The sequence below is a fragment of the Sceloporus occidentalis genome, unplaced genomic scaffold, assembly GCF_023333645.1.
Source record: "Sceloporus occidentalis isolate IW3139 unplaced genomic scaffold, rSceOcc1.0.p SCAF_1, whole genome shotgun sequence".
Classification (NCBI taxonomy): Eukaryota; Metazoa; Chordata; class Lepidosauria; order Squamata; family Phrynosomatidae; genus Sceloporus; species Sceloporus occidentalis.
The window spans coordinates 315,070,746-315,093,849 of NW_028316981.1; the positions used below are offsets into that span (position 1 = coordinate 315,070,746).

General features: G+C 42.9%; 1 protein-coding gene across 10 annotated transcripts in view; it reads left to right on the top strand.

Moving 5' to 3' along the window:
- LOC149324235 (CUGBP Elav-like family member 4) overlaps nucleotides 1–23,104 on the top strand; it is a 942,387-nt gene that overhangs the window by 880,254 nt on the left and 39,029 nt on the right. For 9 of the 10 annotated variants that reach the window (XR_016277944.1, XM_089497934.1, XM_089497961.1 and 6 more), the window contains exon 12: nucleotides 20,959–21,126. The exons of the other annotated variant lie outside the window; for it this stretch is intronic. Coding sequence is in view for 8 of the 9 variants with exons in the window: in XM_089497934.1 (XP_089354060.1) it covers nucleotides 20,959–21,086 (128 nt within the window). In the remaining variant the exon portion in view is untranslated. The remainder of the gene's footprint in view (nucleotides 1–20,958; nucleotides 21,127–23,104) is intronic. 10 annotated transcript variants of the gene reach the window in all.

Below are 23,104 nucleotides of genomic sequence, written 5' to 3' on the forward strand. Positions count from 1 at the left end.
ATTGGGGAGATAAATCTAACTGTCAGTTATGCACCAACTTCCCAAAACTTTTGGTCCTAGCAAGCATGTCTGCAGAAAGAACAGCTGTTGGTTTCTTCACTGTTAAAGAGACAGCCCTCCCATTCCTTAGCCAATTTCAGCAGTGAAACTCTTTACCGGAGGTGTGAAAGAAAGCCTTACCTGTTTTCTTTTCCTTTGTTCCTTCCATTCCTCCCTTCCTCCCTTTCCACTGGTATTACAAAGGTGACATTGTTCAGTAGCATATTTCAAGGGATACTAGGTCCAGTCCATCTACTTGCCAAGGAAAGAATGGCATCCTGATAGTCAGTTAAGATTGCACAAGTTAGACTTTGAATGTTCCTAGCTGCAACCGTGGCACTATGGCAACTGTGATGATGCAGGAGGACATGACAGCCTCCTCCCACCAGCAAATGAGGCTTCAAGAAGCAAAAGCAGGGGTTCCAGACAGTGGTGTCACCCAGTGCTGTAACTCATGTTTGTGCCCCCAAACTGCCTCATAACCACCCCCACTTCCAGCCGGGCCAATGATCCTTCAGGGGTAGATCAGGCTGCTGTAGAAGAGAAAGGCTCTGGCCTACTTGCTGGTAATGGCTGATGGAGTGGGGCACCCAAAAGGACCATTCCAGTCCACAGGCCTTGTTTGCAGTTCCCAAAGGGGTCCAGGCACTATTCAGTGAAGAGAGTGGCCTCCAGTTTTTTGCCATGGTGTCCAGACAGTGTCCCAGTCATCTTCCCTGCCATCTGTGGGCAGGTGAACCAGGTCCTCCCCAGGACCTTCAGTCTCCAGGAGTCCCAGTCTATCCATGGAGAGGCAGAGCAATACACACCAGAAGGCAAGCCCTTCCCACAAGCAGTCCAGGAGACGCCCCCTCAGAGGTGTCACTTGGTGCAGTCCCTGGCCCAATTTAGGAAGGATCTCAAGACCTTCCTATTTAAGCAGGCATTCCCCGACTAAACATCCTGTGGGCCTCCCTCCTCTTCCGTGGCCATGAGGATGGGCTAACGGGGCTTTTTATTTTCATTTTTTGTATTGGTATTGATGTTTACTGTGTTTTTAACCTGTATTTGTTGCATTGTTGCATTTGTAAGCCGCCCTGATCTTTTTGGAAGGGCGGGATATAAATAAAGATTTTATTATTATTATTATTATTATTAAACCCCCTGCAACTCCCTAGAAGCTCCTTTGCCCTGGGAGAGATGCTCTACCACAGTCAATCTTGCTGTCAGGAGGAGGCTGGTCATGTCATCCTGCAGCACCTTGCTTATCAGCGGTACAGATCTCCATTGCTCCAAACAACTGACTGGCTTTTAAGGTGGGTTTTAGGGTTTGATAGGGATTAATTCAGGGGCTAAAGTATAGCTACAACAGCATGGCTAAGTTTTTTATGCCAATATTTCTTTTGCCATTTTGGTTAAAAGTTAAAAATGCTCAAATAAGATTTACAAAAGCTTCTGAAGCCAAAATGAGTTCCAGACAGATCTCTGCACTGCGTATCATACACCTTTTTAATTTATTCAATTCTGTCCAAATGCTGTGTTCACATCTAGGTGGATCCACCTCCCCTTTCTTCTTTTTCATTAATTGATTTGTTTTACATTCCTTGGAGATATATCCGTTATGTAGGGATGCCTAAAATAATTGATATTTTCTGCTATCAGTGTAAAACCCCACACAATGACTATGGCAAACAGCATGGAACAGAGAGCAGGTTTGAGCATATTGTAGCCAAATCCAGCAAGAAGGCTTCAGTTCAATGTGCAAAAGCATACTTATTGAAGAGAACTGAGCACATGATGACAGTAACGTTTCAGTTTTGCAGTCTATTTGGAAGCAGGTGAATAGCTGCTGGGGAGGGCAATATGAGAGAATTGCCCCAATAAGAATTCTTTTCCTAGCCCCCATGGCATTTTCCTTCAGTCTCCAAATTCATAGCATTGGAGCAATTTAAAACTTTAGCTGAGCATTTAGAAATACAGTTTAGGCATCCAAAGTAAAGGGGTAAGCACAGTTACCAAGGTAATACAAACACAAAAATATATAAGAGTTCTAGGTGTGAATGATTTTTCATTGTCTCACTGTCTGCAAAGCTAGAAATTTGGGGACTGAAGTAAAATTTCAAGGGGGCAGAATTCTTATCTGGCGGGGCAGTGCCTTCATTCACTCATCCAACCCTGTTTAAAAGGCTTCCACATTCCAAAGTAATAAAACCCATGTAAAGAAAGCAAAAGATTAGGACGTACTGGCTGAGGGTGGTGGTGGCATATTTATTTTCACAGGATACAGTACCTGATTTGGGGGACACATCAATATCCAAGGAGACATTAAAGAGAGATTAAAGTGCATTTAAAGCATCCCACAAATAAAGCGAAAATGGCGAGTAATTACACAAATGATTATCACACGCAATTGGGCAAATAAAGTAATATCGAAAATGCATTGTCGCTGAAATCCCGAAAGTAAAAAGATGTGTGTTAATGCTGCTTTGTGACCACTTAAATATTGGGTTTTGTGCAATGTCGTTTGAAATCATTTTGCGTAATTATGTGATTTTTCTGGGATATTCACAGAATAAACTCCCTATCTCCTTTTTGTGATAAACTCCTTAATGGCTTTTCATATCCAAGCAGGGATTCAAACCCTGGTTTCCAAAGTTATAGTCCAGCACTCAAATCACAACACTACACTGACTCTCACAGTCAGTAGTGTCACTGGGGAATGTGGGGGAGCACACCGGATGACACCTCAGAAGGGGCACAACACCCAAGAGGGGGGGTGACACCAGGTCAGCTCTCTGGCCCCTCTCAGAGCCTTTTCAAGCCATATAGACCCTGCACAGAGGCCCCCCCATGTGCCGTGGGTGTTCCCTGGGGGCTTGCAGGGTATCTTCAGTCATGCGTGTGCACTCCTACACATGCCGGAAGTGTGCCAGAAGTCGTGCACCAGAAGCCCCACCCCAAAATTCCTGCCCCTCCCATGAGTGACCGCACCAAGTGACACCAATTCTAAGGACACCAATGCTCCCAGTGTATATATCATGAGGGATTTCATGGAGGGGTGGTAGTGCCTGAAATAGTAATGAAGTGACTACTGTCATTGGCTCACAGGCCCAGATGTAGGAGGCCAACTGCGCAAGTAGCAGAGTCCCCACTGTGAGTCAGACCAGTCCTTTGCCCCACACCAGAAGTGAAATCACATCACTCTCAATCCCCATTTGGGGCCATTTTGTGCTCCCAGACTAATGTGATTTTGGAGATGGGAGGGTTTCAGAGAGGTAGTAGAGTGAAACAGCCAGATTGGTGGGCAATTTGTGTCACTTTTAGACCCTTTTTTTCAATTACTCCCAAAAAATGGAATTAAATATTTGTGGGGTTCAAGGGCAACATGTGGACCATGGACTTCACTGTTTGCTCCCCTATCCTAATGCCACAAAGGCCTTTGGCTTCTATTTGGCTGAACAGTTCAAAAGAGATAAAGGGATGAAGGAAGGATAAGAACATAAAGCAGCAGTTTGCAGAGAAGGCAACTGGCTAAGATAGGCAGGATGGCCTAGGAAGTCCAGGTGAACCCTGGGCTGAGTAGGAGGGCAGAATTCATCCCATTGTGAGAGGCTGAGAGCTCCCCCCTACTGCTCACCTTATACTTGGATTGCAGACCAGCTTTTCCAAAGATAGGAGAAAAGGAAAGAGAGAAATCAAAGCAATGACAAGAACAGAACAATGGCCAGTGGGAGGATCCTGGAGGAGAATGGAAACACAGAAGTGAAAGAAAATGTTCTGAGGGGAAACCGCCACATGGACAAGACATGCAGAGTCAAAGTAGGCTGACTCTTGCACTTCCTAATTTGAAACGTGAGCCAGTTTTCCGGCTGCATGCCTCTAGTTCTTTTTAGCTCACAGAGAATAGAGAAAATCAGATTTCTTGTTTTGCAAGGAACTTAGCGGGCACGCTAACTGCTAAGTAACAATTAGAACATATTGATTTGCAACAAAATACGCCTTTACATCTCCTAGGGGTGTAATCCAAAACCTTTGGACATTGCAGCCCATACACTGCAGAATTATCTCAGCTGAGAAATGAAATGTCCCTTTTTCAAAGTTGCAAAGAAGGAGTCTGCTTATTTGAAGGCTAGAGTTGTGATCCTGTGCATGCTTGCTTCCGAGTAAACACGGATGGGGCAGGGGCTGTCAGTATTCAGAACTTTTCAGAAACAACTGCACATTGCAGGTTGTGAGCAAAAGACTTATTTTCTTAAGATCCTCTTGGAATAAAGCTGCACCAAGAATCCCTCTTTTCATGCATGCCACCTACCTCCCTGCCATCGAGGTGTCTTCCCTTGCAATCATTTAGTTGTCTGGGGAAGGAATTGGGCATCCAACCGCCAGCTATGTTCCTGGATGTGACATTGGCTAGTATCCTGTTGGTTACTTCAACTAGAATGTCAGCTCATTGAATCAATTGTTGAATAGTGAGTAAATCCAATTGATTCAGTGGCTCTATAGTAAATGGGATTAACAACAGGATTTAGGCAAGGGTGTGCAACTGCATTGAATTCAGGAGCCATTTTCTGCTTCTGCATCTCATGGACTGACAAAAAGGAACCAACAAGGATACAAAAGAAAGCCAGAACTGGGCAAATGTCTGCTTCTGGATTTCAAAACACATTTTAAAATATTAAATAGTGCATGCTACCTAACTAAAAGGAAAGCTCTCACTCCTTAGGACTTCCAGAAGAGGTGATTCAGTTGGACGGGGGTGAAAAGGTCACTGGAATAAGGTCTAGGGAGTCTGGAGGGGCTGAGGGCCACCAAAAAAGCCTTGGACAGGCACTTGTGACCCTGTTTTGGCTACCACTAATTTGGGCCATCATCTTCCAGAGCTCTGGAGAATCCCCAGAAGGTCCAGGAGGATACCTGCCTCATTGTATGTCCAACTCAAGGAACTCAGATGGACACTTCCTGGCCACCTCCACCCTGCCCTACAACTAAATGGCTGTGAGAGCAGGGAGTAGCTGCTGTGAGCAAGGGGGTCGTTGCAAATGGACAGTTGGGATTCTTCCATCCATAAGAACCATCAAAAGGCCTAAATGCCCTGAAGGGGCCAGATCCCTCTGATCTTGGAAGCTAAGCAAGCTCAGGCTTGTTTCATACTTGGATTGGGGACCATCAAGGAATACCAGATGGAATAGCCTATATTTCAGGGGAAGGAACTGGCTAAACAATCTCTGAGTATCCCTTGACCCAGAAAACCCTATGAAATTAATAGAGTAGCTATAAGTAAACAGGCAACTTGAAGGCACATACATTTATTCACTGATAAGAGTGAGGAATAGCGAAAGTCCATGCTAGCTGGTTGATAAATATTCCTAAACTGAGGTCCTGATAGGAACACATAAGTCAAGATCCTACACCATGCTTGCACTCATGTAGTTAAGTGTTTGTTGTGCTGTACCACACTTCTGCTGAATTATGCAGCCAGGTGCATCTTTGTGAATGCAGCTGCTATTTCCACATTCCCAGTAGATCAAGTGGTATATTAAAGGCACTGATGAGTAGAATGCAGAACTTCATTTGCAATGGATAGACCTGTACCACTCTGCTTATGCAACAATGAACTGACTACACTCAAGTCTAACTACATGTGTAGCATCATTTACGTGTAGGGATGGAAAGAATATTCAAAAACATCGAGAAGAAGAATTCAGAACTGATCACAATCTTCATATTTCATGGTTTATTTTGTGCAAAATTCACTTCTGGTTGCTTAGGTAGAAGACAGCATTTTTCTGTGCAGTTTCCTGCACGGAAACAACTGTGATTGGTGGTTTATCCCGCAAAAAAAATTGTATGTCATTGATTTGCGTTAAAAAAGTGTTTTTTGTACAGGAAACAGCTTTTAATGAGATGACATGAGATGAGATGAGATTATATTTATGTTATGTCATATTATATTATATTATATTATATCATATTTCTATACTGTTGTACTTGTGCTGTGCCTTTAAGATGTTTCTGACTTATAGGAACCCTAAGGTAAGCCTATCACAGAGTATTCTTGGCAAGATTTGTTCTGAGGTAGTTGCAAGTGCCTCCCTCTGGGGCTGAGAGATTGTGACTTGTGTAAGGTGATCCAGGGGGTTTCCATGTCCGAGCAGGGATTCAAACCTTGGTCTCCAGAGTCCAGCGCTCAAACCACTACACCATCCTGGCTCTGTATTATGTTATATTGTATTATATTAATTATAACCTATTATACTATAGGTAAAAGTAAAGGTATTTTTCTTTGACAAGGTTGTCAAGTCGCATCCGACTGTAGGCGGTGCTCATCTCCGTTGCTAAGCCAAAGAGCCAGCATTGATGTTTATCACACTATACCCTTAAAGTGCCACAATTCCAGTTTGACTCCTCTAGCTGCCTCCTGTTGCATTCTGGGATTGGCAGTTTTAAGGAGGGGTATTTAGAATTCTCAGGCAGAGAAGTTCTCTGCCTGAGAATTCTAAATACCCCTGCTTAAAACTGCCAATCCCAGAATGCAACAGGAGGCAGCTAGAGGAGTCAAACTGGAATTGTGGCACTTTAAGGGTATAGTGTGATAAACATCATTGTCAAAGATGACTCTGTGGTTGTGTGGCCAGCATGACTGCACTGAACGTTGCTTACCTTCCCACCAGAGTGGTATCTTTTTATCTACTTGTATTTCCATGCTTTTGAATGGCTAGGTTGGCCAAAGCTAGGACTAGTGATGGGAGCTCACCCCATCATGCGGCACCCAGGCCTCGAACTGCCAACCTACCAGTCTTGCAATCAACAGAGTCAGTGTCTTAACCGCTGAGTCACTGCATCCCTATACTATACAGTGGAGCCTCCGCATACGCGGTCTTTTTATAGGCGGCTTTAAGCATAGGCGCTCAAAGCCGCCGGCGTGCACAGGGCGGAAGGGGCGGCGCGTCCCATTCAATTGAATGGGCGCGTGCACCCGTTGCGCCTCGCGCGCCGCTACGCCGCCGCGCACGAGCCCCATTGGAAACAATGGGGCTCGAGCATAGGCGGATTTTTTTATACGCGGAGGGATCCGGAACGGATCCCCCGCGTATAATAAGGTTCCACTGTACTATACTTTACTATACTATACTACACTACACTACACTATAATTATATTTATTTTCAGCACAGAAAATGTTGTTTCCTGCACAGAAAAAGCTTTAATTGGGGACTTATTCTGTGTAAAATTCACACATCATTGATTTGCAGTGAAAACGGCGTTTTCTGCATAGGAAACAGCTTTTCTGTGCTCAGTATGACATAACACTATATTTATGTGCAGAAAATGCTGTTTTTCTGTGGAAAGCAACTAGATGCAAATTTTGTACAGAATAATCCTTGAACTGCAGTCTTCCAAAAAATATGGTTTTCAAAGACTTTCTCACAGCAAGAAGAAAAATGCTGATCATACTTGTTTCTTCCTTTGAGAAGAAACTTAGTGAAGAATTACATCTTAATTATGTATGCATAAAACACCAACTGGGTGCTAGTGGTAGTTTGGAAAGCATTGTGCAGGACAAGAAAGCCACCCAAATAAGATGCTGCTGAGATGCAAGATGGGATCTTCTTAATCCTATTCCCCCTGTGATACCCACGAAAGTCCCTAGGTCAGGTAGCAGGGAGTCCACAGTTATAAATGCAAAACATGATTTATTCTGTTATTCATACTGCTTAACTTCAGATCTTTTCCCCCAATAGAGAAGCAGCCTTTAATTCAATGCGTCTGAGAGACAGTCATGGCTCATTTTTTAGGGATTACCAGTGTAGGCTTTAGCTTGTTTGTTTATATTAAATTCAGATTTCATTTTAAATCCTAAAATATATATAACATGAAAACCTGTGAGTGAGAGAGAGAAATGCTTGCCATAATTGGATTTTTAAAACCCAATTTAAATCTAAAAACTCCCATTTTAATTTTTTTTAATCATCGATTTGTATCCACCGTGCCATGAGGTGATTTTTCTCAGCAATTATTCTGCAGTTACTCTTTCTCGTAAATGAACTCCTACATGGAGAAATTATGTGACAAATCAATGAAAACTAACTTTGCATTTTACCTGCTTGTATCACAGTTTCTCTATATAGAAGCTCATTTATTAGTAAGAGGGGGAAATATATAAGAATAATAAATATCGATGACTTGCATCCAACCTTGTCAACCAAATGCAGGGTTGATTTTACATATATGTACATTTTAAAAAAAACTAGTTCAGAAAACAGGCTTATTATTTGTATATATTCAACAATGAAAGCGGGCTGAGTTTTCATCATAGCATTTTATAAAACCTGGCTAGAATTCACAATCACAGTTATGAATCTGTAACCTACAGTTACACATTTGTGGCTTATCCTGGGATAGCTGTGTTGGCCACACAGCAAAGTACAATAACACCCAAAATCTACAAAACAGCAATCTTTATTGGGCCGACCAAAATGCACAGAATACATCATGCAAGGTTTTGACCCTCCACTGGCTTCTTCATCAGGCAAATACATAGAAATCATACAGCAGAAAGAAAAATATAACAGTGTTAGCGTCTGGGGCCCACATTTTGCCAAAATGTTATTGTTGTTGTTGTTGTTGTTGTTGTCAGTTAAGACAGTACAGAGGGATATCCATGCAGGCAGAGGCCATTTCTTCTGGTCATTTTGTTTCTGGGAGACAAAGAGTCTTAAAGTCTAGGAAATAAAATTTAAATTCTGTTAGCAGCACAAAAAGATGCTTCCTTTGGATCTGTCTGAATCTCCAACGAAGCATCTTTTTGTGTTGCTAGTGGAATTTAAATTCCTGGACTTTGAGACTCTCCCAGAACCATGTGGCTAGTAAGAATGGCCTCTGGCTTCATGGATATCCCTTCATTTCATCTTAACTGAGCACAATAACAACATCTTGGCAAAATGCAGGCCTGTGGTTGTCATATTTTTCTTTCTCCTGTACAATTTTTAACACCTTTGCCTGATGAAGAATCCAGTGAAGCTTCGAAAGTTTACAACATATATTTTGCACATTTTGTTTGGCCTAATAAGGTATTGCTGTTTTGTGGATTTGAGATCTTATTTTGTATTTGTGACTAGTTTGTGTTCATGATCACTACGTATTCAATGGTGTAGGGAATATGTAGGGCTCATGAAAGGCCCCCAGTCCTGACTTGCTAGGCAATAACCATTGCAAATGACAGGGGTCTGTTCTCTTGTTGGTTGGGATGCAGCAGACTGGTTTCTCCACTAGCCATCCCAGGAGCAATCTTTTGTACAATGGAGAATTATGATGGTAATGGCCCGGTACCCGAAACGTGAGATCAGTCTCGGAAATGCTACATAAGATAGTTAGATAGCTAAAAAGCTAATCTAGAATTACAGACTCTGTTATTATTTCAAAGTGAAAATCTAAACTAAAATAGGAAGCAAAACATACACCTAAACACATCCATAAATTAAACTAAATAAACTTTAAAAAGATGGTTTTGCTAACTCTTTCATGCATTAATAAATAAAGACACATCTTTCAATAAATTGCTTATTCTGCTGATAATTAAGTTCTCATTTATAAGTTAATTAAAACATTAAAGACACTTCCCGCATCTTTCTCAGCCGAGTTGTTAATGTTGGAATAATGTTGTGGGTCTTGTTATGCCAGAACTGGGTAATACATATTTTAGCTGTACCGCTTAAAGAATTGATCACCTGCAAGTTAAAATGCTCCACTATTGTATTCAACGTACTTAATAGTATACCTTCTGGTTCTGGAATACTTTTTGGATTTGGAGACAAAGTATACCCTGTTAAATCATTAATTAATGATAGCACAGGGTTCCAGATTTTTTTTCTTACATTTTCAAAAAATATGAAGATAGCTTTTGTACTTCTAAATCTCCAACAGAGCTAATAAACAAGAAAACAGGATCAGGATTCAGAATTACCTTACTAGATTGGAAAATTGAGCCAAAACTAATAAAATGAATTTCAGCAGGGATAAGTGTATGATAGTATATCTAGCCAAGAAAAATGGAATGCACGAATACAGGATGGGTGACACTGGGCTTGACAGCAGTTCATGTGGAAAAGGACTTGCGGTATTAGTGGACCACAAGCTACACATGAGTCTAAAATGAGAGATGGTGGCCAAAAGAGCCAATGCAGTTCTAGGCTGCATCAACAGAAGCATAGTATCTAGAGCAAAGGAAATCATAGTCTGGCTCTATTATGCTTTGGTCAGACCTCATGTGCAATCCTGTGTCAAATTCTGGGCAGCACAGTTGAAAAAATGATGTTGACAAACTAGAATGTATCTGGTAGAGGGTAACCAAGATGATCAAAGGTCTGGAAACCAATCTCTATGAGGAAAGGTTTAGTGAGTTGGTTATGTTTAGCTTGGAGAAGTGGAGACTGAGGAGTGACATGATAGACATCTTTAAATATCTGAAAGGGATGTCTTGTAGAAGACGGAATAAGCTTGTTTTCTGCTGCTCCAGAAGCTAGAATGTGAACCAAATTACCAAAGAGACAGAGTGAACAGTGAAATAGACTTTAGTGGTCTTTCTTTGAAGGTTTTTAAGCAGAGGTTGGATGACCAACTCCCAAGAGTGATTTTGCTGTGCATTCCTGCATGGCATGGGTTGCATTCTATGGGCCTTAAGGTTTCTTCCAAGTTAATAATACTATGATTCTGTGCTATTGGAAGTGGGGTGAGATAGTGGCCACGAGATGAAATAAGTAGGCTAGAGAAGAGAGAGGACAAAGGAGAAGGGCATAGAAGATGGGAGAACTTCAAAGTGCTTCTTCTGACCATTAGACACAGTGAGATACTCCTTAGCTTCAGAGAGAACACTAGTTATTATTTGGTGCATATTGCTTTCCTGTATAGCAGTGCTAAGCAACCTAATGCCCTCCAGATGATAGGTGCTACCATAAACCCTACCCACTGCCCATGCTAGCTCGGATTTGTGGGAGTTGCAGTTCACAAATCTAAAGAGTGCCAGGCTGCATCTCCCTACTAGATGTCCCTTATAGCTTTGCTTGCTTATTTGTGTTGCATAGACTGCATCTGCACTGGAGAAATAATCCAGTTTGACACCACTTTAACTGCCATGGCTCAATGCTAAGGAATTCTTGAAACTGTAGTTTTGTGAGACGTTTAGCCTTCTCTGTGAGAGAGCTCTGGTGCTACAACAATCCACAATCCCCAGAATTCCATAGCACTGAGCCATGGCAGTTAAAGTAGTGTCAACCTGGATTATTCCTACAGTGCAGATGCAACCATAGAGCCATTTGCTCAATGCACTTGAACTCCCATCACCATTTTCAGATGTATATACCCAAAGACAAGGGAGCTGCTTTTCTTTGGGGCAGGGAGTAGGCAACTGCAGCAGAGACCAATTTTGCCCCTATGGAGAGCTGCACTATTGAATTTTGGGCCAAGAATCAGATGGAAATGCAACCTGGAAGAGGGCAGAAGTATCATTGTCATTCCTATATCTGGTTCTTTGGAGTGATTTGAGGACAGTTCCTAACACCTTAAATACGTTTGGGAGCTATTGGGTTGTTTGGATCCATAATGCCATCCCATAAGTCATTTAATGGATGTTTCTGACCTATTAAATTGTGGGGTATCTGAAGGTTAAGAGAGACTCTGGATCACCCAAGAAAGCGTAGAGGTCAGATGTGATATATAGGACTCAATTCCCCCACAACAGCGCCAGGAAATGGTGGGGAGGCTAGTTTCCCCCTGCTAAAATGGAAGGTGGTGTACTGTATGGGTTGGGTTACTCTCTTATCATTTTTCTATCATTGTGTCCTGGGATGAGGTTGTTGACTTCAGGCAGAGCTGTTGTGTACATGGTCCCCTTTATTTTTCTCCAGCTTAAGACTTCAGGTTCCCTTCCGAGACTTTCAAGGCTTCCTACAAAGCATCTGACCCTTCATACACAGAGACACCTCTGTTTGATTAACAGAACTTCCCACACAAAAGACAGCTTGGAATTTTCATCCCTTTGCTGCTAGACCAAAATGTATTGCTCCTAGCACAGTCCTGCCTCACTCGGCTCTGTGGCCTCATCCAGATTGGACACTCCCTTCGAATAAGAACTCCCATATTTTAGAGCTGGCAACTTTGCAGAACAAGGGAGATCAGATGCCCTGAGCTGCAAGGCTTGCAAATTTCTTGATCCTTTACTGCCTTGCTAAATCATTTATTTAGCACAGCCTTTTTACATAATCCCTAGGAAAAAAAACATAAAATAGATTTATCACAAAACCCTGTCCTCCTACCAACCATCTTCAGACTGGTACATATATTTCACTGATTATTAATTAACGTAGGCACCAAGTGAGCTTAGAGCTTTTAACCTCTCCGTCTCTCTTCCTTTCTTTGTTGTCCAAAAAAAGGTGATGACATCTTCCACATAACCCGCACAGTGCTTTTCATATTATTATACTACTGCCGGCATTGATCTAGTACTCACTTTCCACAGGACTTAACAATGTTGGCCAAGATCCTTACAATCTATGTTTCTGTAACTTTACGAATCCATAGCTGTGTTTCACAAAAAAGGCAATAAAATCCTGTTAGCGAATATAAAGTTGTGCCTCCAGGTGCTAACAAGAGTGCACCAATGTGCATCAGATACTCCTGGTGCACATCAGATGCTGCAGTTTTGCTCCAGTGCTTCTTTGCCATTGCCCAGATGCACATGAATGTGCATTGGTGTCCATTGCACAACAAGCTAATCCACTGGCTACCACTGAGGGCACATCTACACTGTAGAAATAAGGCAGTTTGACACCACTTCTAAGTGCTGTAGCTTCATCCTATTTAATCCTGGGGTTTGTGGTTTTCTCTATCTTCTGTAGCCTTCTCTGCCAGAGCATGCTGGTGCCTCACAAAGCTACAAATACCAGGGATTTCCTGAATGGAGTTTCTACACTCTAGAAATAATGCAGTTTGACACCAGTTTAACTGCCATGGCTCCATCCTACAGAATCCTGGGATTTGTTGTTTTGTAAGGCACCAGCACTCTTTGTCAGAGAAGGCTTGTAAAAGTAGAAATTGCAGGATGCCAAAAATGAAGTGCCCAGCATCAATTAGCCTCGTTGTGACCTCAGAAACAGCAACTCATGCCAGCAGTGGTGGCACCAGGTGGCAAACTGTAAACAGCCATCCAGTGTCACTGCAGAGTGCTCTGGGTTTTCCAGGAAAATCTGGATCGAAAGGTCAGTTTTAAAAATTCATTTAAGGGAGGGATGGCCCAGACTTGGTGCAGAACTGGCCTTCTCACATAAAGACAACTTGCACTCGAATCGGGGCTTTGGCCTGGTGCTGTGTGAACAGTGTGACATGATGGTGGGGGGAAATGGGTGTAAATGGCCCTTGTAGAAATGCCCTCATTTTCCTTGTGATGAAAGGTTTCATATTAAGTGCAGACAAAAAGACAAAAGGGTGATTTTCCCACAATGGACCTTCAGGAAAGAAATCCTAATGCTTTAAAAAGACTAACAAACATGAATTCATCATGCATCCAAAAATATTTTGCAATGTGCATCCATGCTACAGAGTTGTAGCAGGCTAATACCACTTAATGCACCCTCCTGGGGAAGACCCAGTAGCCCTGGCCAATATATTCAGTGGTTAGATATCCTGAGAATTGTAGTCCAACAACAATGGGAGGGCTAGTGGATTCTCACCCCTAGACTAGAGTTCTGTAGCAGAGAATTGTAAATGATGTTCAACAGTGGAACGGACTGCCTCTGGAGGTACTGGGCTCTCCATTTTGGAGGTCTTTAAAAGGAGGTTTGACACACATGTCTCAGAAGTACTTTAGTTGTATTCCTCAATGACCGAGAGTTGGATTAGAGGGGCCTTGTGGTCCCCTCCAGCTCTATGATTCTATGATGTTACGACTCAGTGATCATCTAGTTCTGACCTCAGAGCGAGGTACATGTGGTGACAGTGGCATTATGTGGCACAGTAGGAAGCATTGCAAACAGCTGTCTAGCATCGCCACCAAGGGCTCTAGATCTTCTGGGAAAATCCAGAGCAAAGGGTAAGAATTCAGACTACAGGAAAAGAGATTCCATCTCAACATTAGGAAGAACTTCCTTACAGTAAGAGTTGTTTAAGATTGGATGATGCTGTAACGGAGAGCACGCCCAGCTGACCAATCAGGAGGCAGCTGAGGGCCAGCCAATGAAATGAGGGCTGGGATTTGTGAACATTCTGGGCGACTGTTGGGGATGGGCAGTTGGAACGTTCAGGGTTATGAGGCAATTGAGGGGGTTAGAACCCAAGAGGGAAAAGGCTGGAGGAGAGGTTAGGGAAGACAGTTGATAGGAGTATGTCCAGAGAGGGACAGGAGTGAAGTTAAAGAGTCTAGAAAGGAGAAACTCTATGTAACCAGATCCAGGCAGAGGGGTTTGAGTTACTAGTTTGGTTGAGATTAAGGGGTTGTTCCCACTTAAGATTTGAAACGATTTAAAATACAACGTTTTTAATAAAATTGATTCAAAATAACACTGTTCTTATCCCGCTATCCGAATCGCTTTGTTCATCGTTCCCATCTGGTTATTTAAATCGAAGTTTTTACCTGCAAGCGTTCCTACTTGGCATGAAATCGGTGTTTAAATAAAGCGATTCTTCTCCTCCATACCTTATTTGGAGCTGTCAATCAATAGTACGTCAGAATGACGTAACGTTAATCCGGAATATTTGGAAGCGATTTATCTTTTGGCATCGTTTCCATTTCATTGACTGTTTGTGAATTTAGCGAATTTATGAAAGCGAATTTAGGAAACCCAAGCTCTTTCCAGAGGAACTATGGGATAGGTTTTGCATGACAGCATCCCCTCTTCATGTCTCCCAAAAGACAGCCAGGGAGAATCCCTTCAGAGAGCCCAGAGATCAATGAAGGAGGCTGCTGGAAAAGCAGGGAGGGAGCACTCTTCCCAAAGATTCTCTTTCGAGGGTTGGAGGAGAAGGCAGATTCCATTTGAGAAAGGGAGGGAGAAAGGCTCTATTCCCCCCCCCCCCCCATTGATCAGAGCCCTTCCTTGCCTGGGCGAGATCAGATGCCTCCTCGCAAGGAGCCTTCCCTTCCCTGCCTGGGCGAGATCAGATGCCTCCTCGCGAGGAGCCTTCCCTTCCCTGTCTGGGCGAGATCAGATGCCTCCTCGCGAGGAGCCTTCCCTTCCCTGCCTGGGCGAGATCAGATGCCTCCTCGCGAGGAGCCTTCCCTTCCCTGCCTGGGCGAGATCAGATGCCTCCTCGCGAGGAGCCTTCCCTTCCCTGCCTGGGCGAGATCAGAGCCCAAGCGGGCAGGGAATGCCTCTTCGAGAGGAGCCTTCCCTTCCTGCCTCTCCTCCGTTAGAAATGGGCTCTCCCCACACAGAGGGGAGGTTGCAAAAATAAAAATAATCCTTATCTCTTATTGAAAGACCACAGCGGACAAAGGGGTGAGGGAAGCAAAAATGGCACAGAGATCAATGGGAGCACAGAGATCAATGGGAGAGGCTTCTGGCAAAGCGAAGCTCTTTCCAGAGGAACTATGGGATAGGTTTTGGAGGGCAGCATCCTGTCTCCCAAGACAGCCAGGGAGAATCCCTTCAGAGAGCACAGAGATCAATGGGAGAGGCTTCTGGCAAAGCGAAGCTCTTTCCAGAGGAACTATGGGAGAATCCCTTCAGAGAGCCCAGAGATCAATGAAGGAGGCTGCTGGAAAAGCAGGGAGGGAGCACTCTTCCCAAAGATTCTCTTTCCAGGGTTGGAGGAGAAGGCAGATTCCATTTGAGAAAGGGAGGGAGAAAGGCTCTATTCCCCCCCCCCCCCATTGATCAGAGCCCTTCCTTGCCTGGGCGAGATCAGATGCCTCCTCGCGAGGAGCCTTCCCTTCCCTGCCTCTCCTCCGTTAGAAATGGGCTCTCCCCACACAGAGGGGAGGTTGCAATCCACCGGGGGAAGCCTTGAGCAGCCGGGACTTCAGGTGTTTAAAGCGCTGAAGAGATTAAGCGCCTGTAAACCATTAAAATAAAAAATAAAAATAATCCTTATCTCTTATTGAAAGACCACAGAGGACAAAGGGGTGAGGGAAGCAAAAATGGCGACAGCCAGACGGATGGGGACAGAAAGGGCAACTCCCCCAAGGACAGCCCCATCGCACTCCGCTCCTCCCATTCATCTAACGCAATTTCAAAGGCTGTCGTTCCTATTTAAATGCTCCGGTTCCTAAATCGAATCAATGGAAAAACATAGTGTTTTTTTAACACGCGTTAAATGAGGAAAACTCGATTCAAAATTTTATTCCGCTCTACAATTCGATTTGTAGTGGGGACGATTGCGGGTTGCTCTAGAACTGTTCTAGGTTTAAATCGGATCCTAATAGGAACGCCACTCCTTGGATTCGATTCAGAACGCGGGGTTTCACCTAGTGAGAACAACCCCATAGAGTAGCCATAGTGGCTGGGATATTAAAAGAATTACCCAGAGCAGGACAGAGAAGTCCCAGGGTAGATAAAGAGGATAGAGGGGAAGAAAGGAACATAGTAACAAGGGGGAGAATACATTTGTAACCAAAAGGAACACACCTCAACTAAGTTCAAGTCATATCTGTTAAGCAACTTGTTCAATAAAGTTCATATGTTTTGTTTTTATATTAAAGATGTGTCGGCCATATCTGTTTATCCACGCTACTATATTGAATAATACTGTGAACCCGCCAAATAGTAAAGGGGGTTCGTTACAAGAAATTGGTTGGAGGCGATGGGATAATAGAAGTTCCAAGCGCATGCCACAAAGGAGGGGTTAGCTGTTACAGATGCTCCCTCAGATGATGGTGGAGTCTCATTTGGAGGACTCTAAACAGAAGCTTGTATGGCCATCTGTCAAGAGTGCTTTGACTGTGTGTTACTACATGGCAGAATGGGATTGGAATGGATGGCCCTTAAGGTCTCTGCCAGCTCTACGATTCTATTATTCTATGTGAGTTTTCAAAAATGTTTCAAGGGTGCTATGCCTCAGGTTCAGTGTTGAACTGGCCCAGTGTCATCTGGACAGTTTGGACCAGAACCAGGGATTGGGCCCTGTGCCATCCAGACCCTGCACTGAGAGGATGGGAGGACATTTTATTTGGTCCATGTCAACAATCCCCAAGATTCTTCTCATCAAGATTTCTCAACAATCATAAACGTGTTTGTTACCAATTTGCAAATATTTGCGATTATTACATCCTTGGCCCAGTTCAGGTTTGTTATAATCTTCTGGACTAAGTAAAAATAATCCCAACCCGTGTTTTCTATTGTATGTTCAAGCTTTTGTTTCATTGCCTTGGACAGGGGAAGACCTACACAATAATAAAGCCTGCAATTTTAAATATCTGAAGTACCTATATTCTTATTGTTAAGAATATCAGGTCTCTAATAACACACAAAAGAGAAGTGGCAACCCCGGTTCAGCACGACAAAAATGGCTGAACCAGCGAGGGCATTAAAACACAGACTTTTAAGTGCTAATCTCTTGCAGCTTGGTGCCTGAATGAGTGAATTAATTTCATTTAATTTTGCTTCCATCTGAATTTGAACTTTTTAAAATCTCAAATTCTTTCCATCAGGTTCATGAGGAAATGTGCAAATTGTAGAAAATTCTTGTTAAAGAAACACTCAGACCAGGCAAAATTCTCACCCATCTCGGCTGCTGCCACAATGCAAAATCAATGCACCATCTTAACTGTCATGGCTCCCTTCCATGGCTCCATGGGATTTGTAGTTTGTTGTGGCAGCAGAGGTCTTTGACATAGAAAGTTAAAAATTGTACAAAATTACAAATCCTATAATTCCATAGCATTGAGCCATGGCAGCAAAAGTGGTGTCAAACTGCTTTCATTCAGTGTAGATGCAGCCTTTGTTTCAAATTCTTCCATCATGCAGTATTGCTAAAATCTCTCCTCCATCTGTTTTAGTGTGCTAAATCATACCTATGGATGCTGCAAACCTGTAGCCATTTACCCAGGAGTAAGCTTCATTAAACCTTGTAGCATTTAAGAGCAGACATGCACAGAATTGCCCTGTCTGCAGTGTCCCTTGGAGATATTCTAGGGAAAGCTGCCGAACCCTGAAGAAAGAATGACAAGTCTAGTAGCAACTCCTAGTGACATTTTAACAAGTTGTCTGCAGCAGGCAGCGTTAGGAGGTAGGTAACAACAATGACAAAAAGGAAGGCTACTGCTAAAGAGATTCAGCTGGGACATATGTTATGATGGGAATGATAACCAGGATGGACACAAGGATAACAGGTTTTATTTGGCATAAGTTTTCATGAACTGCAGCCTCACTTTGTCAGACATGGGCTACAGTCCACAGAAGCTCATTCCAAATACAACTTGTTAAAGTCTTGAAGGTGACATGAGATTCCTTTTTGTTTTTGCTAGCACATACAACATGGCCATTCCCTTGGAAATGACATGAAAAGAAGGTTGTTGGCTTCTTTCAAAGCTACATACCTTTACGAATGGTATTTTAGCATTTAAACTGCACATATGTGGCACATGTTTCTTGAAGTTGTCAGTTTTTTACAAGTTCCTGATCTTGGATTTCTAATAGCAGCTTGATCTGCAGAGTGCAGAATATTGACAGCTTGCCTCCATGGCAGGATGACCAGATGCCATAACTGCAAAGAAAGACAAAGCACTGCAAAATGTAGGACAGTCAAGAAAAATGTAGCACATTACTGAATAAAAGCTAAAAACAGTAATTTTGAACCTGTACAGAGAGGCCAAAATAAAGCTGCTTCGGGTCACTTTGGAGGTATGCTGTTTAAATGATGCACACGTCCTATGAGTCCAGAAACCACACCAAACCCATGCTCCAGTCCTTATATTGAAATGTAGTATGTGTCCTGGAAAAGGAAGACATCTGGTCACCCTGCTCGCTGGTTGAAAAACATCTTAACAGCAGTTTCTGCAGGTCAGCCTACAATTAAGGTACAAGAATAGGTCAGGTTTTTGGATCTGTTGACAATCCCTAAGTATGCTGTGTATCAGTAATCATTCTGAACACAGGAGAAATGTTGCTGTGGCTACTGCTGCTGCTGTTGTTATATCTATGTGCATTTTAGAAGTTATAAAAGGATAAAATACAACCTGACCTGAAAACTAACAGTTTTAGGGCTAGTCAAAGGAGCAGGAATGATTAGGTGTGAAAGACTGGGATACTTCAATTGGCAGGTATGGAGTGACTTTTATGGTCTACATTGGAGGCAGAGCCATGTGGTCTAGTGGTCTGAATATTGGATTAGGATTCTGGGAGATGAGGGTTCAAATCCCTGCTCAGCCATGGAAACCTACTGGATGGCTTTGGGTGTATCACATTCTCTCAACCTCAGAGGATGGCAATGGCTAACCTCCTCTGAAGAAATCTTACCAAGAAAATCTAGTGATAGGATCACCTTAGGGCTGCAATAAGCCAGAAGTGACTTGAAGTCACACAACAGCAACACTGGGGGAGAGGACATTCCTGCAAGTAGAAGTACCCTTGCTGGACGCACCAGTGTAGATACCAACTTTGGGATCTATTGGCACTGAAACCAGCCTCAAAGGGAGGTAATGGCAAAACTGCTCTAAGCAAAATTTACCAAGAAAATCCAGTAGTAGGTTTGCCTTAGGGTCACCATAAACCTTGAAAGCACACAACCAAAAGGTCATGATTTTCCATTATGCCAATGGAACACTCTTGCTGAAAGACAGATGGCAACTTTCAGCATGTCTCTATGACTGACATGCCCTATGGAACTGAGATTTACTGCAACACAGCTAATACTAAACTTTACGGGAGCATCTGCTTCTTGTTACAGTTTCATAACTACATATACGTCCTGAGCATTCTGTACAACCCAAAGCTGCCTTTGTTCCTCTAATCAGAATCTGGATTTGTCAGCTTTCAAGCAGAAATCTCTTGCATAAATGTTGGGTTGAACATGTGGCTTGAAATCCTACTTCTCCTGTAATCTGTTACAAATCCCTGATCTGGGCCTACATCATGCTTGCATAATGTAAATCTGCACTGATTTAGTTGCACAGTGACTGCACTACACACCCTTCTGTGTGGCTAACAACATTGTACAAAGGACTGTATAACTGCCAGTGTGCCTGCTTTGGGGGCACTTGTGCAATGGGAAATGCACAGTGGCTGTTTCTGCAATCCCAGTGAATCAAGTGGAACATTGAATTCATTCACAAATAGTTAAATACCACCCAAGAATGCAAAGCTACAGGTAGGTAAACTCAGTTGATTCAATGACTCTGCTCTAGTCAGGACTAACATTGGGACTTAGGCCCATGTGAAATGGTTATATTTGTGAAACTCCATTTATGCAACCATGAACTAAACATGTTTGTCGCACAATGGACAACAAAGGTAGAATGGCATGTGTAAAAGAGCCTACACAGGTGCATGACACTGACAGGATTCTGACCCCAAGCTTTGTAGGATGAAGGTCTTTTCTCCCATAAGCCTTCCTAGCTAAACTCCCCTACAAGGGTTACTACAGCTCAGGATCTATGCAACTGAGATTTTCTTTCCCATTCAAATCTTGTAATTTCCAATGATATCCCTATGCCTGATTAGTTCCTTTACCTGAATCTAACTTTCCATTGCTTGCTTACCATCCCACCTCTCAGTCAAGACTCACCAGAGGTCAGGATTTGACCCATCCCTTCCACTTCACATCCCATCTCCCTCATCATGAAATCTGACCTATCACAAACTCCTACATCCAGCACCTTCTGGCAGACCAAGTCTCTGCCAGTTCTTTCGCCCACCCTCCATGTCCATCATTGAAGCAATCTTTTGTGTGTGGGGGTTGGTCCTGTTAGCCCCTTCAGCTGGTTAAACCCTGCACCTTGCCTTGTGTTTTGACAGGCTTTGTGAGTTTTGACAATCCTGCTAGTGCCCAAGCTGCCATCCAGGCTATGAACGGTTTCCAGATTGGCATGAAGAGGCTGAAGGTGCAGCTGAAAAGGCCAAAGGATGCTAACCGCCCCTACTGAAGCATTGTGGGAAACACTGGATAAGCAAGGTCTAGCACAGGTAACTGCTCAGCAGGGGGGCAAGGGGGCATCACCTGTTGTCCAATAGCGTCTCTTGTGTTGTGGACCCTAACCATTTAATCTCTAAGGTTCTACCATCTCCTCCAGAGCCATTCCAGAAGCAGACACATGAAATGGGATCTGGCAGCTTAAGCATTACTGTTGATTATGGTAAGGGAGATACAGGATAGGTATGGTAACAGTAGGCCCTTGGTATCTGCTGGGATTTGGTTCCAGGACCCCCTGTGGATACCAAAATCCTTGAATGCTCAAGTCCCATTATATATAATGAGATAGTAAAATGGTGTCCCTTATATAAAATGGCAAAATTAAGGTTTACTTTTTGGACTTTTTTAAAAAATAATATTTTCAAGCCATGGATGGTTGAATCTATGGATATGTGGGTCGACTGTATTACATTTGCAGAGCACCCTTTTTTCTTTTTTCTTTTTTTTTTTTTGCAAGATAGAGTTAATCAACTTCACTCTTTTGAATCTTTCCCCTCTCCCCATGGTACCAACTTGGCAATGTAAAAGAGACAAGTGAAAGAGGCATTTAAAGGGATAGGTAGTTTTCTGCATTATCAGGTTATCTGTATGGACTGTACCTATTTTGACCATCACACAAAGCACCCATCACCAAATACTCTTTCCCATTGCTGCTGGCTGAAAGGGACAATAGGCATGGATGCATTCTTGTGTTAAATCCCTCCCATTTCAGTGAAATGGGTGTAGTTAATAATCTGACTCTTGGAGTCAGTTAAGATCTAAAGATGCACGTTCTGTTACAGTCCTTAAACAGGAGGATCTGTTCTCTCTGTCAGACTTTCTGTCTCTCTACCTAGCTACTTACCTATCTGGGTAGAATTGAGACACATAGCTGTGTTAGCCTGGAATATCAGTCTGCAAAAGGATTTTGTAGCACCTTGAGACTAACTACGTGAAAGAAGTTGTAGCATAAGCTTTTGTAGACTTGGTCTGCATCTGAGAAAGAAGACCAAGTCTATGAAAGCTTATGCTACAACTTCTTTCTCACAGTTAGTCTCAAAGATGCTACAAGTTCCCATACTATCTATCTATCTATCTATCTATCTATCTATCTATCTATCTATCTATCTCTAGTTCATTTATTATTATTTTGAGCCTGTCAAAAGCATTGTCCGTTCATTCTATAGAGCAGCTTTTATTATGTGATATTTTCTCTTCATGGTTATAAGCGCTAGCTTCAGTTATATCAACGAAACCTAAGAATACGTATTGGCTGGTGACCAGCTGAGTTCACTAAGAGAAAATGGCTTCCATGTCAGGGAGTCTGTGAATCCTCTCCAGAGGATAACCACACATTAAAGGAGCCATCCAAAATGCTGGGTCCTCTCCCCAAAGTCATTTCTAAACCTTGGATATCTCCTTTGAACTAAACTTTGGAGTGGATTAACCACTCCACTGACATGAAGGCAAACAGCTGTTGCTGGCTGTGTTACACTGAAGGTTAGGAGACTTGCAGGATGTGAGTTCTCAAGAGATCTGTAAACTTACTGTTGTGTATTCAAATCTCTCTGGCAATGCAGCCCTTACTATTGTGCTGTGAAAACGTGGAATCATATGTCATTCTTGACCAGCAATGTGCTGAGTTCATTGATAAGCGGTACAGAAATCTAAATGCTATTGCTGTTGCCAAACAGTGAGTCTTTTAAATTCGGTTTAGCAGAGGGATGGCCCAGATTCACTGCTGGACTGTCCTTCTCACCTTAAGTCCGTCTACAGTCAGATTGAGTCTTGGGCCCTGCATCATTTGGACAGGGTGAGGCAAGTGTGGCAAGAAACTGTTGCAAACTGCCCATGGAGACAAGTCTCTTATTTCACAGTAAATGCCAAAGACAGAAGTTTCGGCTAACTTTTCTCTGGTATGGTCATAGATCTGTCCAAATCCCCACTGTCCTAAAATTGCTGCACTTCCCAATATTGTCTACAAAATCTTCC